This window comes from Etheostoma cragini, chromosome 10 (genome assembly GCF_013103735.1).
Source record: "Etheostoma cragini isolate CJK2018 chromosome 10, CSU_Ecrag_1.0, whole genome shotgun sequence".
NCBI classification, from domain to species: Eukaryota; Metazoa; Chordata; class Actinopteri; order Perciformes; family Percidae; genus Etheostoma; species Etheostoma cragini.
In genome coordinates, this window is record NC_048416.1 from 19,576,788 (window position 1) to 19,594,476 (window position 17,689).

The 17,689-nt window shown below is 41.2% G+C and overlaps 2 protein-coding genes and 1 long non-coding RNA gene across 3 annotated transcripts in view; 2 read left to right on the forward strand and 1 right to left on the reverse strand.

Annotated features, from left to right (window-relative positions):
• xkrx (XK related X-linked) overlaps window positions 1–10,285 on the forward strand; it is a 12,119-nt gene extending 1,834 nt beyond the window's left edge. The window contains exons 2-3 of the mRNA XM_034883126.1: window positions 5,431–5,690; window positions 8,630–10,285. Of these exons, the coding sequence (XP_034739017.1) occupies window positions 5,431–5,690; window positions 8,630–9,495 (1,126 nt within the window). The 3' untranslated portion in view covers window positions 9,496–10,285. The remainder of the gene's footprint in view (window positions 1–5,430; window positions 5,691–8,629) is intronic.
• Window positions 4,756–7,033, reverse strand: LOC117951441. The gene is made up of 3 exons (XR_004658189.1): window positions 6,976–7,033; window positions 5,372–5,375; window positions 4,756–4,766 (listed from the first exon to the last, which is right to left on the reverse strand). It is a non-coding gene; the product is annotated as an uncharacterized LOC117951441 (long non-coding RNA).
• Window positions 10,286–10,556: 271 nt separating the features above from the next.
• On the forward strand, window positions 10,557–17,663 carry nox1 (NADPH oxidase 1). Its single transcript, XM_034883121.1, has 13 exons — window positions 10,557–10,694; window positions 10,905–11,000; window positions 11,091–11,201; window positions 11,985–12,069; window positions 12,779–12,924; window positions 13,370–13,563; window positions 13,652–13,778; window positions 14,242–14,334; window positions 14,427–14,668; window positions 16,251–16,413; window positions 16,607–16,753; window positions 16,832–16,956; window positions 17,156–17,663. Exons 1-13 carry the CDS (start codon window positions 10,650–10,652, stop codon window positions 17,280–17,282), a joined length of 1,701 nt encoding a protein of 566 aa, XP_034739012.1. The 5' UTR covers window positions 10,557–10,649; the 3' UTR covers window positions 17,283–17,663.
• The last annotated feature ends 26 nt before the right edge of the window (window positions 17,664–17,689 follow it).

Genomic DNA, 17,689 nt, shown 5'->3' on the forward strand with positions numbered 1-17,689 from the left:
CACACACACACACACACACTTAATGCCCCTGGCCCGAATCACTGGATTCTCATTATGATAACAATGCTAGTGATCCCATCGCAAGACTTTCTCTAAGATTTTTTTAAATGTAGAACGCTGACTACAACTGAATCAATTTATCAATTAGTAGACTCATACTGAAGTATTTTAATAATTACTGAATAGTTTCTATAATTTTTCAAGCAAAAATACTGCAAAAAAATTACAGTCAGCATCCATCTGTTGCAGTTCATCAACTAGATTTAATCAACCACATTCATTTGTTATGAATGATCGTTGAAGCACCCTGATTTATTTGCACTGCATGAGAATCATAGATCTGGCACTCATAAACTGAATCCCACTCCAGATGGAAAGCCTTCCAGTACGAAGAACAGGAGGGACGACTGAACATAACAACCTCCCACATAGTCAAAAGTGTTAAACAGAGAGAGGCCTTCAAATATCCAGAGCTTTTTCCTTCCGAGCTTCTTCTAATTTGATGTCTTCCTTGGTGGTGTTGTCACAGATAACCCTCCTTCTGTCCTTGGGTCAAATTGACCCTGATCCCATATCAGTATTCTTTTTAATATCCCAAAATAACATGATTGAATCCCCACAATGCTCTATGGCAAGTACACATCTCTACTTTCATTAATTTTGGGGCGTCTTATTCAATTTTGTAGTATTTGAAAACAAATTGAAGTGTTTTTGAAATAGCATTGAGTAAAAGTTGACATATTCCAGTCTGTGATTATCCATCAACATACATTCCTTTAATTTTAGTCTAAATAATTCCTAATTTCTGCTTTTCTAACTCAAACATTAGGTGTAATTTCCTATAAATGACCATAAATTCCAAAAATAACTGTAAAACCAAAGGTAATAACTTAGTGTTACGTGTGTTGAAAACGTCAAAAAGTGACAACAAAAGTGTTGATTTTTTAAAATTTTGACGGGAAGACAACACAAGGGTTAAACCCTCTGCAGTCTACAACTGTCTGTCAAATGACTCTGCAGAGCTGGCACATGTAACACATGTTGTACAACCTTATCTCAGGATAATGGCCCCCAAAGGCCTTCTGTGCTAGCCTGGTCCCACCAGACTCTTGTACATTTCCTTTGTACAGAGGGTCTGGCCTCTCTCCACTGATAAGTGGTAACTTCCTGGAAGGCAGGTACTCTGTTGAAGTTTAAAACTATTGGATCTGCCCATAACCACTCTGGGTCTGCCATAACCAATCGCTAACGTTCGGTCGTGACGTCGGCTTAGTATCGCTAGCGTTCACCTTAGCCAACACCTTCACCACTAACAGAGCCAGCTGGAAAATCAAAATGAAAATTGAGTGGAAGTACGTAGGAGGGCGGAGCCAGACTACTTCTGTACTGCAGGCCAGTCAGACTGCTGGTCAGGCCTGGCTGGCTCATAAGGAGAGAAGGGTGGTAGATGTTGCCAAAAAGTCTTCTTGAAGTAATTCATTCTTGGAAAACAAAGCAGTGAAAATGTCGCATTTTAAGTGTTTTTTTAAAATGTTTGTTTACTGAAGGAGGTGTTCTGTTTCAGCCAGTTTAAATTTCAGTTTCAGTTAGTCTCAGCTGAGAGACCTGTTTGGCGAATTGTGAATCAAGCAGGAAGATGTAGGCGGAGACTTCTTTGAAAATCAATTATACACTTGATGTTCTCTTTTTTTTTTTTTTCTCTGAACTTTAATTTGTCAACAGTGAGCCATGAGGTACCGCTGTGAATTTACAGAAGAAAAACAATTCCACAATGCCGGTCAGAAGACAGGAAATTATCTTATCATTGCTGATCCTTTTTACTCGAGCATAGCCATTTTGTAGTGCATAAAACGGATCAAAGATACTTTTCAGAATTCAGCACACGGCTGGCATTCTTCCTTATCAACTATTTTTGATAAAAGCCAATTGAGCCAAAAGTGCTTCACAAATAAGGACCATATAACCTTTCTTTTAATGCAGAAGTGCATCATGCAGATTTGCAGTTTTCAATCGAGAGTAAAAGCGAGACAACACTTCTACTCAGTCAAAAGCTGTTTGGCCTGCAGCTTAGAAGTGTTGTTTGAAGAATATATTATGTCACATATTGGCTGTGAACAACTCTGCAGAGCAAAATAGCTGAGGGACACATTTGTCATCGATGACAAATGTGTGACTTTACGTCAGGCTTTACTTACTTTCAAAAGTAAAATACTTTTATCTTGTTAGATAAAGAGGTCTGGTGTTTAACACACTAATGTTGAGACAGTTCATTATTATCTAAGACTAGGACTAAAAGTTTTGAAGAAAAAATAATAATCTGGGAATCCCGCTCCTCATCTTGGTTGCACTGTGGTTAATGTAGGCACCAGGTTTGGACAAGGAAGAGAAATGCCTGGGATTTAAAAGACGATATCTCTTACGCTTACGTTTTGCACACAAGATACAGCTGAAGCTGATGGCATTGTCATTAATTTCCACAGGTATCTGCACATAAACCGAAGAATTGGACTTATGTCAGTGATTTTTTTTTAAAACCGCAATGACCATGAAACATTTATCCTGCATCTCTTATGTGAACTTAATGAACGCTTTTTTGCAGTTACCATCCGTCACACTGAGCTGTGACGTCTCTGATGCTTCTAATGCAGCAGTGAAGTCCGAAAGCAAATACTGGGATTGCCATTATACAACTGTTCATTTCAGTTTTATTTCAAGCTTTTATCAGTCCATGCTGTGCTGCTGTAAACAAATGACCTCTGCTCCCACTTGGCTCAGATGGGTGGTTTCCTGTGTGACTTAGAGATGGTGTAATCTGCTGATCTTGTGGCTGGACAGTCCAACGTACCGTGTCTGCTATCATGAGTGGTATTTCAAGTCACAATGATTACACATAACTGCATATAAACCTTGTTTAACAGCTTTTTTTTAGTTGTCTTGGAATCTAACAGAAGATAATGAGACACACTGTCTACACAGTCAATATGGCAAGGAGGGGGTTGGGATATTTGTTACTTGTCGTCTTGACTTGTCTTGACTTGTCTCCTTGTGATCCTGCTCATCGAGCAGGGACAGAAACTAGATACTACTCTTGTTAACTTTGACCAGTTTCAGCATGTAGATCTTCTGGTTTTGTGTCTGTGTTTCACAATCTCTCCACAGTCTTATGTGGTAGTGTGAACCATAGACTGTATATTAATGGACAGCGCATGTGTGTTGTCACCCGCTGGTTTGTGGAGATTTGCTATCCGTCGTCGAGTTTGCCGTTAGGGGCACAGCCATCCTGGTTGCGGATGTGACGATTTTTGATGAGAGGGAGGAGCTGCTTACACTCTACGTTACACACTTTCACTATCATAGCCACGCCCTAAAACACCCCTTGCTTTATCATTATCATATTTTCAAATCAAAACCATAATTCAAAAAATGAACATCATTCTGTGTTGAAGAAGACTTAAAAACTAGCAATTGGGACCATAAACTCATTATAAAAATAAGTTAACTGAGGTTATAAATCCGGTGAGAAGGGGGTCACTTTCTCATAGACTTGTGGAGATACCGACCTCCCTTTTGCAACAGCACGTGTCGCCCCCTGCTGGAATTCAGATAGAATGCAAGTACAAGGCACTACGGCATTTGCAGCACTTTGCCGAACCAGATGCATTGTCCATTAATATACAGTCTGTGGTGTGAATGCAATGAGCCTGGTGAGGTAATCCCAAGTGACCAAAACAAGAGGATCTGGCTAAAGTTGACAGAAAACACCAGTATTTCAGTGGCCAATGGAGTCGAATTGACTTCTTTTTAAAGCCAGTTACTCTTCATTTGAGTGTTCTTTGAGTCACACCATAATGCTGTATTCACACATAGAAGGAACAGATTGCATGTTTAGACTGTAAATACAAAGCAGTAGCTTGTGTGTTTCCTTTTAATAAATCTATAAGTAGCTGCCTCGGAAGTCAGCATATTGATTCTCCTGGCTAATGCATTCATCAGGCCTGCTGTTTCTTCTCCCCCTCCCTTTGTGAAATTTAGTCTGCCTCTGAATCCTAAGTGCATGCTGGCTGGAGTTCAGTACCCTTACATTGCAACCTCAGCCCCACGTTGCTGCCAGATTTACAGGGAAAGGATGTCAGTAAATCAGGTGTTTGGGCCTTCACTGTTTCTTGATTGTAGACCTTATACCCTAATGCAGAATGACCTTCGCATGCGTTTGTTTGGGTGTGTGTGTGTGTGTGGAGATAACAGCGTGCTTCCAAATAACAACACGGCTTCCCCATGCCGGCCTCTAACAGTTGGGATCAAACACAGTTCAGGGACGAGTGTGGAAGCTTGGCACTGTGCCACATTTGCACTGTAAGTAAAGAGTACAGTTTCCCCGCTAGCAGCAGCTGAAGCAACAGTCGCTGGAAATGTCTGACTTCTGATTCAGGAGTGTTCCGGACAGCACGTAGTTGAACCATGGACAAAAATATTTGTATGGGATTAAAGTCTCAAATCCAAAATTGGACATTTTGGAGCAAAAGATAACATTCCAGCACAGCGACGTTAGATCTAGTGCTGCAGTGGGAATCCTCAGAGGGTGAGGTTTGTGCTGTGCTGCACTGTGAGTTTCAGGCCATTTTACAAGTCTAATTTAGGGATTATAATGCTGACATTGTGTTGTTGGCAGGTGGAAACCTTGACACTACTGTTTAGGTAGTTTCCTTGTTGCAGCTTAAATCGTTTTTTTTTAATAATGTTTCTTCTTTGTGCCTCCAAACACCAGTCTGGAAATAAAACTGTGACATATATTTTAATTGTAGAAAGGATTTGACAGAAATCCATTTGTTTGTGGAATATTAAAAATACTTTATTTAAAGTGGGCGGTCTGCACAGAAACCTCTCGCAGTGGAAAAGCACGTTTCCCCTCTTCATGAATTGTGTTGATTTGGCACCTGCGGCTGAACACAGGAAGTCTTTACCTTGCAAATGTTAAGAGAACCACACCCACCCAATTTTCAGTTGATCCTTTGAGGAACTCTGGTAAATGTTTTCTTTCTTCTGCCTGCCCTCTGGTGGTTTCTCAGTGGTGTGCTTGTGGTTGTTTAGCTGTGATTTACAAAGATAGGTGTATTTATGATGGCTCCCTAACCTGAGAGAACATGTCTAAAATCTGTTTTATGTGTATATTTTATTTTAAATAATAATAATGATAATAATAATGTATAATTATTATTTTAAATAACTTCCGATACTCTTCTTTGTTCTGCTCATGTTTTTGCTTAATAGCTTTTATTGCCCTTACATATTCACACTTTGATAATGAAATGTGGATGTTAAAACACAAGCCATCATAACGTCCCATTGTGGTATCTTAAACATAACATAGCACTGCCCTCTGTTGGTGGTAAAACATTACTCCCCTCTCAGTCACTTTCATTTCGTCCTCAGGTGTTTCGAGGCTCTGGTAGTCTTTTACAAGGCGGGTAAAAAGGAGGAGCCTTACGTCACCATCTCCAGGAAGATCAGTCTGAAGAAGGGACAGGGGATGCCAATGGAGTGGGAAATTGGCCAATCGGAGCGCAACCTGGCCACCCACAGAAACGCCTTCAAACGCACCGCGGTCATCCAGGCTTTTCTAGGCTCTGCGCCTCAACTGACGCTCCAGCTCTATGCCACCATCCAGGAGAAATACATCCTCCCTGCAAGATGTAAGAATGGGCGGGGGATGGTCATGCTATCGTCCCACTATATAATTATCTTAAAAATCATTAGTGTTGTAGTCTGATTTTTATTCTTGACAAAGTTAAAATACCTCTTACAATTTTTAAGACAATGACTTATCACTTTAAAATGAATACTGTACACATAAAATGAAATGTCACTGCCAGTTTTAATGTACAGTATGTAAATGCAGTCAAGTATGGGTGAATATTTCTCTCCACAGTTTTTAAGAAGCCAGTGTATACCATAAGGAAATGGCTTTGTTTATTGGAGATATTGGATAAAAAAGAACTGGAGATTTTTTGCAAACTGAAACACTAGTAAAAGTCAATGGATGCCGTGTAAAATGGCGAGACTTTCCATTGAAACAAGACTAAACGTCTACTGCCGTGGTCTCAGCTCTGTCAAGCTGTATTAAACAGTATAAATACAGCAGTGTTTAGAGCAAGGTGCTAATGTTAGGCAGGTATAATGTTTGCCATATTCATAGTCATATTTACGCATGTTAACATGCTAGCGTTTGCTAATTAGAGTTAAACACAGCACAGCTGAGGCTGATGGAAGTGTCATTAGTTATGTATTTGGTGTAATAAGAGGCTCGTTTGAGATTAACGAGAGGCCTGTGAAGGCACTGACACACCGACCCTACGGCCGACCGTCGGCAGATAAGGCAGTCAGACTGATCAGTTGGCTCCCGCCTCTCAAAAAAGTTTCTCGGAACACACCGAAGCAACGCCTAATTCGTACGTTCTGCACGTGCGCGAGACGTAATTTGTGTCCATAACAGCAGGCGGCGCTAATCTGTATTGTCGCCCAAAGAATGACTGAACATCTCTCTAGACCGTCTATCATTGTTTTCATCAGTGTCAATAGTAGTCAAGAAGGATTGTTGTCATTATTCGCTGAACGGTAGAAATACGATGGCTAGTAATAAGAAGATACTGGCATTGTCAACTCCGGTTTTCTCCTGCGCTGATTCGCTAGCCAAGCGCTGGCACTCCACCAATCAGATTGGTCATTGAGTCTGACTTTCCACTGCCCAATGGAAGCCGCACAGAACACACCTAACAGACTCGAGTCACCAACCTCGCCAGACGGCGATAATCAGGTTGGTGTGTAAGCGCCTTAAAGTGGACGAGAGCAGGCGGCAGCAGCAGGGGGCGGTGTGTGGAAGGTGTGGCAGTTACTGAGGCATCGTATCGCTCTCGGTTGGTCAAGGGCTGACTCCCTTTTATATCTTCCCCTCAACCTCTAATTGTACCTTAGGCCTACTATCAGCGGGGCGGATGTTTTGGTCTATACTAAAAGGAGTTACTTTTGCCACTTTCCTGATTGAAAACACATTAAATTCTCAATCCACACATAGTGATTTGCTCATTTTACATTTTAAAATTAAAGTTTCCTTTCTTTTTACTAGAGACACACACACCCTTGCTAAATTAAAGGGCCACTGCCCGGATCAGGGAAGCCCGAGGCGAGGCAAGAAGCTTTTCTGATTTTACCTTAGACGTACCTACTTTTGTCCCCCTGTCTATTTTAAGCACTGCCCGAGGGGATCTTTACAACCACAGATTTTTCTTTAGTACTCACGGTCAAAAAAAATTTCCTCCCAGGGTCACCAGAAGTCCCCTCCTTTCTAAGGACGCCCGTTGGCCTTTACTAATCGCCGGTCCGAGAGAGGCTTAGCGCTTGGTGGCTCTGACCGGCAGAGCGGATGGACAAATGCACTCCCACTAGGAGATAACTGGAGGTCTGACTGTTAAAGTCGGTCCCCGTCAGGCAGCAACTTCCCTGGGTGGTTAAAGAGGAGTCTTAACTACCTTCAAGTCTCCAGTTGTTTTTAGTAATACGGAATAGCTGTCAAAATGCTCTACAAGCGATCTATTGTTGATGTCGATAAACAGACTGTAGATGATCCGTAATCAAACGGTTGTAGTCTCTGACTTCAAAACGTCACTATCAGGCACACTTTGTACAGAATAAGCCTTTAAGTCAGACAAATCTTATTAAAATCCCTCCTATTCGAAAACAATGAGTTTTATATAAAAACGTAATCAAATTAAGTTGATTCTGAACCAATTAGCTGTTAGATCAGCTGAGAGCCAGGCATTTCCCAGCATGCTCTGGGTCCACCTGGGTCTCGCGGTCTGTGAAAAGCAACTGCGCTGCCTGCGTCTTAAACAAGCCGCCGCCTGGATCTCGTGAGGTCATCGCTGCCCAAGTGTGCGGGACGTCAGAGCAAGTCGGACACAAATCTAACCGGCATGCAACAGACGGCAATCACCGGTAATCAATTCTGCGCAGAGTTGGCTCATCTCAAGGGAGCCTATTAAGTATTGGATAATTCAAATTGTCACCTGATGATGGCACTAGAGGAAAAATGAAGGGATCATCAAATTCATCCTTAAACGGACATCAATGTCTGTATGACATTTGAAGGCAATACTTCACGTTTTTTTTGCATTCCCTATAACATAGAGGTGTTTTAAATTCAATTTTTTTCAGGAATATAATTTTCATTGTATATTAGACTTACTGTAAGGGAATACAATTGAGTATATATTGAACTGTGATGACTTTACGTTGATAGTATGAAGAGTTCTCTGTGCTCGAAACCTTGAAAGAAGAGAGACTTTTTGAACAGTGCAGAGATGTGATACCCTGGAAATCCAGAGGTTTTGCGAGAGCACAATTTGAATTTGCTCAGCGAGTCACTCTGGCATTGAGTAATGATGCCCACATAGTATTATCCAATTACGTGTGGTTGAGATTTTAAAATGCATGACTGGTGCCGCCCCTCGAGTTTGGCCATTTTCATTACTTAATGCCAGACCCTTAATCTTTCAGATTTGGGGCTAATTTTCCAGGCTAAAGTTGTGATGCTGTCGATTAAAGGGTAACAGATGACTTGTGTTTGTTTTCACAGTGGCTCTGATGATCATCACCTTGATCTCCATCACGTACGGGGCTCTTGTGTGCAGCGTTCTGGCCATTCAGATTAGATACGACGACTACAAGGTGCGCTTGCGCCCCCTTGCCTACGTGTGCATGATCGTGTGGAGGGTGCTGGAGATTGCAACCCGGATCACCGCTCTGGTGCTCTTCAGCACGGCGCTCACACACTGGGTGATCCTCGTCGGCATGTCTAACCTGCTCTTCTTCTTCTTTCTCCCCTGGGTTGAGTTCTGGGCCAGGAAAGGCTCGCTGACTCAGGATGTGGAGAAAAACTTCTCTAAGCTGGGCACCACAGTGGTGCTGTGCATGTTTACGTTGCTCTACGCCTGCATTAACATCTTCTGCTGGTCGGCGGTGCAGTTGGACCTCTCGCATCGAGAGCTCATTGAGAGGAAGCAGCGCTGGGGCCGCCTGGCCATGTACTACGGCGGACGCTTTGTTGAGAACTTCCTCCTCATCACGCTCTGGTACTTCTTCAAGTCGGACTTCTACGAGTACGTTTGTGCGCCGCTGCTGGCCGTCCAGCTGCTGATCTGCTACAGCTTGGCGGTGCTCTTCATGCTGCTCTTCTACCAGTTCTGCCACCCCTGCAGACGCCTCTTCAAGTACAACGTGCACGACTGCCTGCACTGCATCTGCTGCCATACAGGACGTAGGGAAGCGGGAGGTCGACGAGGGAAGCTGCCACCCTCATATTCCACCGCTGCCACCATGTTGCTGGTACAGGACGAGCCACTGGCGCTGCTGGACCCCCAAAACTCCCAACCCCTGGACCTCACCAGTCAGCTGGGAGAGCGGGAGACGGCTATTGTTGAAGACATGATGCAAGCAGCCTGAGAAGGGCATTATTGGGAATTAAATTAACAAACTCTTAAGTTCTCTAATGTAGAAATGCATCTCAGCTGGCGCTGCAGGCTGCACCACTGGATGAGACCTCAAGTATTTTAACACAAAAACCAGAAGTAGTTGTGTTTTTGAGTTAGCGGGGTGATGTGTTGGAGAACAAACTTATCTCTTTAGTGCACAGTACTTTACTAATTCATGGATGTGAGAGGGATTGGGGTTAACTCCTGATGTCTTTATCGAGAGTGATTACATTCACGTGGGCCAGACCGAGGCCCCAGCACACCAAAGAATGTAACATGTTGAGATATGCAGCGATGCACAAAGGCCGCGTTGAGTGAGCAGCAGTGGGTCATGAACGGGGCCGAGCCAGGTGTGCAGGAAACGTGCCAAGTGTGTCCGATGTGTCCGAACGCCCCCACGTTTGCATCTGCATTTAACAGACACAACACCAAACAACAACATGAGGGCTAGATAAGTTCAGAAGAAGAATTCATCTTCCTCATATACAGCTACACACATCTGCTATCATGAATGCTTTGAGTTAACAGTCTGGTTTTACAAAAATACACTAAAATGTGTCATATGATGAAAATATTCTGTTGAAAAAGAATATCAGATGTGTGTCTTTTAAAATAAAGCTTCCCCGTGATGATGCATTAACCAGACTTCCATTTTACTAATGTGCTTTCACACTTTGCTCGTTTTTTATGATTTGTCTGGTCTGTTTGTTCAGTGCCTTGTTTTACTTACTTGAATAAAATAATCTAACGTCAACACATTCCTTCTTGCTTTGTTTTTGACTTCATTCGTGACTACTCATTCCTCGTCACACACACCATGAACTTTATTTGTCCAATAAAATGAATTGCTTCACTGTCCAGTAGAGTTAAACTTCCAGGATTCTGTAACAAACACTTCCTCGTTCCTGCCATACTTCCTCAACAAGTGTTAGCAGATAAGAATGTGGTCATGTAGCTCCAGTAGGGAAACCTGTTCTCTTCCGCAACCATTACATTTCCCTTGTGTTTCATCACTAATGCACCTACAAGGAGGAGTAGGGATAGGAGCGTCAAAGTTAAAAACGCAGACAGACTGAATCTGCAGGGTAGCCGCTGTTACTGAGTCGAGATAAAGAGGGTATAAACATGGGTAACTGGATTATTAACAATGGACTTACATCCTTCATACTGGTGAGTTTGTTTTATTCATGTAAGTGAATTTAGGCACAGCTTTTGTACCAACTATTAAAAAAAATAATTAAAAAACAGAAATGTCAGTGTCCAGACTAAGTCCTTCATTTTCAATGCAAATTTAGAAAATGATTTCTTTTTTTTTTTTTTTTTTTACTAAAATACTGCGCTACTCTTGTGATGGAAACGTGATCCTGACTGTGTTCACAGGTGGTCTGGATGGCCATAAACATCTTCATTTTCGTCTGGTTTTACCAATTATACGATTTGAGTGATGACTTTTTCTATACGCGTCATCTGTTAGGGGTGAGTAAAGAGAATAGACGTCAGTTTAAACATGCTTGTTTAACTATTCTAATTACAGACAGTATACATAATGTATGCATATTATTCCAGTCTGCCTTGCCCTGGGCCAGAGCTCCTGCTGCTGTCCTCAACTTTAACTGCATGCTGATCCTCCTCCCGGTGTGTAGAAACCTGCTGTCGCTGCTCCGAGGCTCCTTCGTGGTAAGATCAGGATGTTCGATAAGCTGGTCATGGTTTTATATTTTGCCTATTTCATAAGATTCAGGGGAACTTCTACCATTTATTTTTGAAATTTACCTTTTGTGTTACCATTACCTTATTAAAAAAAAAAAAAAACGAAACAAACTCGCGTTTTAGCATTTAGTTTTTATCATTGGAAAAAATCATATTTAGGTGTTTTGAAGCTCCATGTGAAGTTGTTTTTGTAGTCCTCACGCGCGCGCGTGCGCACGCACACACACACACACACACACACACACACACACACACACATACACACACGCACTACATGCTAACAGAGATGTCCCAACAGGGCGAGGTCATTATGTTTTCAGGGTGTATTTTTCTTCTTCCATACAAACTAGTTTGACTGCTGTAAATCACATCAGTTTTTCTTTTAATTGTATTCCTTGTTATGATTTAATGTAGTTGCGCATTTTATTCCATGTCATTCAGCTCTTAGCTTTGATGATAAATGTTTTGCTAAGGAGTTTGGCGTGCATCTTTATATACAATAGTTATTTTTATGATTTTCACCAAGGATTTTACACTAATTATAACAATTCTTTGGGAACACATTACATTGGCAAAACAAAGAGGAGTATGAACTCCATGTTTTAACAGTATATCTGTCTCCAAATTCCATCCAAAAACTGGACTCCTCTCTCCAGCAACAGGCATGTCAGGTCGGTTTCAGAACCAGCTCTGGAAAGATGTTCTTTGTCCTATTTCAACTTTGCACTACTGTTCTTTCTTTCTTTTCAGTGTTGCGGCAGAACAATGAGAAAACAACTGGACAAAAATCTGAGTTTCCACAAGCTGGTGGCGTACATGATAGCTCTGATGACAGGTGTGCTTTTAGTCTTTTCCTCTCTCTGACAACATTCTTTGGTCAAAGGTTGAAAGTAGCAATTGGTTAAGATATACATCTTCAAAGTTTGGATTAAAGTCAATCTGTATTTTACCAGTGTGTAGGTTTGCGTGAATGTGTAACACGTGTGTGTGTGTGTGTGTGTGTGTGTGCAAAGGCTATAAATACAGTATCTAGGCTATATATATATATATATATATATATATATATATATATATATATATATATATATATATATATATATATATATATATATATATATATATATATATATATATATATATATATATATGATTAAGAACAATAAATGACAGAATTTACTGTAGATAGCCTACTGAAACCGTTCCTTCTTACTTTTCAAATATCACACAAATTGTGATTGTCCAGTCCCAGTCCACTGTACTTCCTTTTTACAAGTAGGAGTAATGACTGAAGGTGTATTTAAAAGAGTTTTCCCCTTACCTGTTTACTGGAATCTTTACCTCCAGTAGGCCTACAGGGACTGCGAATATTTTCAAAAACATACAACGCTGTTGACTTGTTTGAACTATTTATGTAACTGAAACCTGACATTAAACCTAGTTAAGCTAAAGTCAGCAACATTGAGTCTCTAACAGAAAGCCGTTTTCCGTATGACCATTGAAATGACGCAGCAGCAGTAACCCGTCTCTTCTCGGTGTTCTGACAGCCGTGCACACAGTTGCCCATCTGTTGAACGTGGAGTGGTTAAACAACAGCAGACGAGGAGTGTATGATAGACTCAGCACTGCTCTGTCCAACCTGTCGGACTCAGAATCCACCACCTACCTGAACCCGATCCGCAGAACAGACATCGTAAGCAATCCGAACTCATTCATTTATAATAAGACAAACATAAATCGCTTCATCTCATTTCGTTTTGCCATGTTTCAATAGCCTATAAATTGAAGGATTATATGCTCATTTACAACTTTTAGCTGTAACAAAGCAGTTTTTCAGTGCATTGACGTACACACATTTGAAGTCAAATCTATCTTCCCTCTCCTTGCTCTTGTAAACGAAAGTTTGTTCTTGTAAATAATCTTGGCAGGCAAGGCTGTTAAGAGGACTGTCTGCGACAAGAACATAAAACGTAAATGCATTTTCTGAAGATGTTTGTGGGGGCACTATGTATCTAAGACTCAATGAGATTTGTGTTCTTTTCACGAGATTGACCCTGCAAAGCTGCAAACCTCTTCCTTTGAGTCTCTTCCTCTGCTTCTACAGTCCACAGTGTCACTCTCTTCTTCTTGTGTCTCAGAATGCGCAGCAGACTCCAACCTACTTCGTGTTCACCTCCATTGCCGGCCTCACAGGGGTCATCATCACTCTGGCCCTCATCCTCATCATCACCTCCTCCATGGAGGTCATCCGACGCAGCTATTTTGAAGTCTTCTGGTACATCCACCATCTCTTCATCATCTTCTTCATTGGTCTTGTGTTTCACGGAGCCGGGTATGGGAAGAGTCTTAGCTTTCTTTTCTGTTAAAAAATGTTGTTGTTGTCATTGCAAGAAGGTTCCAATTGTCTGTCCTATCTGCAGATTCATCGTGAGGAGACAAAAGAACACAAATCCCTCGCACAACTTCACCTTTTGTAAAGATCGCAGTGATGACTGGGGAAAGATTCCTGAGTGCCCTATCCCTCAGTTTATGGGAGGGCCAGCACAGGTTTGTCTTTTTAATTGTTTAAAACACTGAGAAGCTGCAATAGCCATTTAGTATTTAGTATTTATTCCTAATTCTCATTCTCATATCTCACTTGTAATTCATTATTTATTCATCATTCTCATTTCCTATTTCCGAACTGTATTATATTATAATATAATAACTTAATACTATTTATTCCAGTACCCATTGCACTATGTTCCACATTTTAATAATTATTATTGGACTCTTCATTGCACTCATCTCTCTACATTGTTTCTGTTTAGAGTATGTATATATTAGTGTGTCTATATTAGTGTGTCTATATTGTTTGTTTGTTCGTTTTGAGCACATTGTGAGCAACTACGCTCCAAAAGGAAATTCCTCGTATGTGTCTTCATACCTGGTCAATAAAGCTGATTCTGATTCTGATTCTGATACTACTAGGCCTTCTAAAGCGTTGTATTTTTCGTCTCTTTTTTTATAGACCTGGTGGTGGGTGATTGGTCCAATGGTTCTGTACATCTGTGAACGTGTGTTGCGTTTCATCCGTTACATTCAGAGAGTGCAATACAGAAAGGTACGTTTGATTGATGATTCATCTTTACCTTTTGGGTTGTTTCATAGGTAATGTGATGATGACTTCACCTATTTGCTATTTTTTACTTTGAGATTGTGATGCATCCATCCAAAGTGCTGGAGCTGCAGCTGGTGAAGGACGGTTTTAAAATGGAGGTGGGTCAGTACGTCTTCCTCAACTGTCCGGCCATCTCCCAGCTGGAGTGGCACCCGTTCACCATGACTTCTGCCCCCGAGGAGGACTTCTTCAGCGTCCACATCCGCTCGGCCGGGGACTGGACTGACAAACTAATAGACATGATGCAGAAACTACCAGAGGGAGCCCCGGGACCCAAGTGAGCACTTATGTTATTTAAAGCCCACGTTGTTAGTGAAGGCATTCAATGGTAGAAAAATAACAGTTCATACAGTTGTGTGCAGAATAATAGCAGTGTTTTAAAAAAAGTAAATAATAATCAAAATCCTTAGAATAGCTTTTAATTCCATAATATAAATGTTTTGGGAACACTGCACACAATTCCAAATCAAAACATGACCAAAATTGATCAAGTTTGTGTCATACCTTTACAGAAAATGAAGAAAAAAGAATGTTCAAAAAGATAGCAGTGTTTGCACTTTTCTTTACAAACTCAAACATTTACTGTATAAACTGAAAGATGTCTCAATGGTTTGCTTTACTTTGACTCACTGCACTAATATTTAGTTGCATAACCATTATTTCTGAGAAATGCTTCTCATCTGTGTTGCATGGAGTCAACCAACTTCTGGCACCTGTGAACAGCTTTTCCAGCCCAGGACGATTGAACTATATTCCACAATTCTTCTGCATTACTGTGTTTTGCCTCAGAAACACCATTTTTAATGTCACACCACAAGTGTTCTATGGGATTTGGCTGACAGCTGCATAACATTAATCTGGTTCATCTGGAACCAAGACTTTGCTCCCTTACTGGTGTGTTTTGGGTCATTGTCTTGCTGAAAACTCATTTCAAAGGCATTTCCTCTTCGACATCGGGCAACATGACTTCTCCAAGTATTCTGATGTATTGAAACTGATCCATGATCCCTGGTATGCGATAAATAGGCCCGACACCACAGTATGAGAAACAGCCCCATAACCACCATGCTTTACTGTCTTCATAGTGTACTGTGGCTTGAATTCAGTGCATGGGTGTCGGACAAAACTGTCTTTGGCCCCTAGACCCAAATAGAACAATTTTGTTCTCATCAATCCACAGAATGTTGCGCCATTTCTCCCTTGGCTAGTCAATGTGTCCTTTGGCAAGTTTCAACCTAAAAAAAGACATAGGGGCACTATGTCTTATTTCAGCAATGGGACTTTGCGGGGGCTTCTAGCTGATAGCTTTGCTTCACGTAGCCTGCTTCTGATCCTAAGAGTCATCACAGGTAACTTTAAGTCTTCCATCTTCCATCCATTCGAATGATAGTTGACTGTTTTTTCCCCACGTCGTTCAGGCTTTGGATGCCATTTCAAGGCATTTGAAATCATTTTGGCTGAGCAGACTATAATTTTCTGTACATCTTTATATCTTTTCCCCTCTCCAATCAACTTTTTAATCAAAGTCCGCTCTTACTCTGAGCAATGACTGGAACGACCCATTTTGCTGGGTATTTCAGTGTGAAATACACTATAAACAGCATGCTCAACATTTGCTTCCTTCTTCCCTTAAATACTGGCCTTAACTGACTCAGCTGATGTTGTGAATGCTTTTGTATTTGGCATTGGTCCATTGTGAGATTAAGACCAGATAAAGGGGCTGGTATGATGCTCAGCTACACGAAAGCATCACTCACCTTTGTATTAGTTTTTGCAAGGACAAATTCTTGTTTAATGTTTTGGCCATGACCTGTAGTTTATTTTCCTGACTAGTTTATTTATTCATGATTGATTCTCAGAATGGGTGTGGACGGACCCTTTGGCACAGCCAGCGAGGACGTATTCGACTACGAGGTCAGCATGCTGGTCGGTGCCGGCATCGGAGTCACTCCCTTCGCCTCCATCCTCAAGTCCATCTGGTACAAGTTCAAAATCTCCAACTCCAAACTGCGCACCAGGAAGGTAACAACCCAAACGCACATATCATGGCCAATCAGTCTGCTTTTGTCATTTAGACCTGTAAGTCTTGTTATTCCCTCTTAAATAAATAACACTGTGTGTTTTCACAACTGACTCATGTTAGGGAAGAGTAGTCTGAAGCTCAATTGTAAGAGGATCATTGTTTAATGTGCCTACACCTGTTTCCTGGTTTTAGATTTACTTCTATTGGCTCTGCCGGGAAACACACGCCTTTGAGTGGTTTTCTGACCTGCTGCAGGTGCTGGAGAGAGAGATGGAGGAGAGAGGAATGGGGAATTTCCTCACCTACAAACTCTATCTGACTGGATGGGATCAAAATCTTGTAAGTGTGTGAATTAGTCAGAGTCCAGATAAACGGTGTGCGCGTTCAGCTTTAACCTTTTTTTGTTTTTTGTCCCAGCGTTTTCATGAAGGGGTTCACTTTGAAGAGGACACAGATGTGGTCACTGGGCTCAAACAGAAAACTCACTATGGCAGACCCGCCTGGGACAAGGAGTTTGAACAAGTCCGCAAAGAGAACCCCACGTAAAATAAAACCCTCCCTAAAATATATTTAATACCTTATTGAAATACAAGAGATTGAATTATCTCTATTTATTCTTTTAACAAATGTGGAATTGTAGTTATTATAATTACTGCACTTGAGTGGATTGTTCTGTTATTTTTACCTTTCACATTAAAACTTTAACTTCTGAAATCTAATCTGTTTTTTGTTTTTTTTTAGGTCTGTGGTTGGGACTTTCCTTTGTGGCCCTGCAGTTCTAGCAAAAGTCTTAGAAAAGAAATGTGCCAAATACTCAGATGTGGATCCTCGGAAGACCAAATTTTACTTCAACAAGGAGAACTTCTGAGAGAAAGAAAACAAGGAAGCAGCATTTGGGCTTTTTAAGACCAACGACCTGTACACTCTATACTGCACACTGATAAAAAAAAAGCAGGGCATGTCTTTTTATCAGCAGAACTCAGGGACAGGCTTTCTGCACACCTTTCTTCATTTTTTGTGATCGACTGACTCATGGCTTTTACGGTCAATTGCAGATATCACTTTGTATGATTGATTTTAAAGGTGAAGTTCTGGCGAAGCCCTCGTAGATCTTGATGAGCTGACACTACAGATTATAAAGTAGTGTGTTACCGTTACAAGACATCAGGACCTCCAAGTTTTTGTCTGTGTAGTACACTAGTTGTTAGCACATCATATAATAAGTACGGCTATTTTCTTGTGTGAATGTAAGAAAAAAAATGCCCATCAAAGTTT

Coding starts and splice junctions, on each gene's coding strand:
- nox1 (XM_034883121.1), top strand. CDS start 10,650: ATGGGTAACTGGATTATTAACAATGGACTTACATCCTTCATACTG. Junction 12,925..13,369: donor CGATCCGCAGAACAGACATC/GTAAGCAATCCG, acceptor CTTGTGTCTCAG/AATGCGCAGCAGACTCCAAC. Junction 16,414..16,606: donor CCAAACTGCGCACCAGGAAG/GTAACAACCCAA, acceptor TCCTGGTTTTAG/ATTTACTTCTATTGGCTCTG.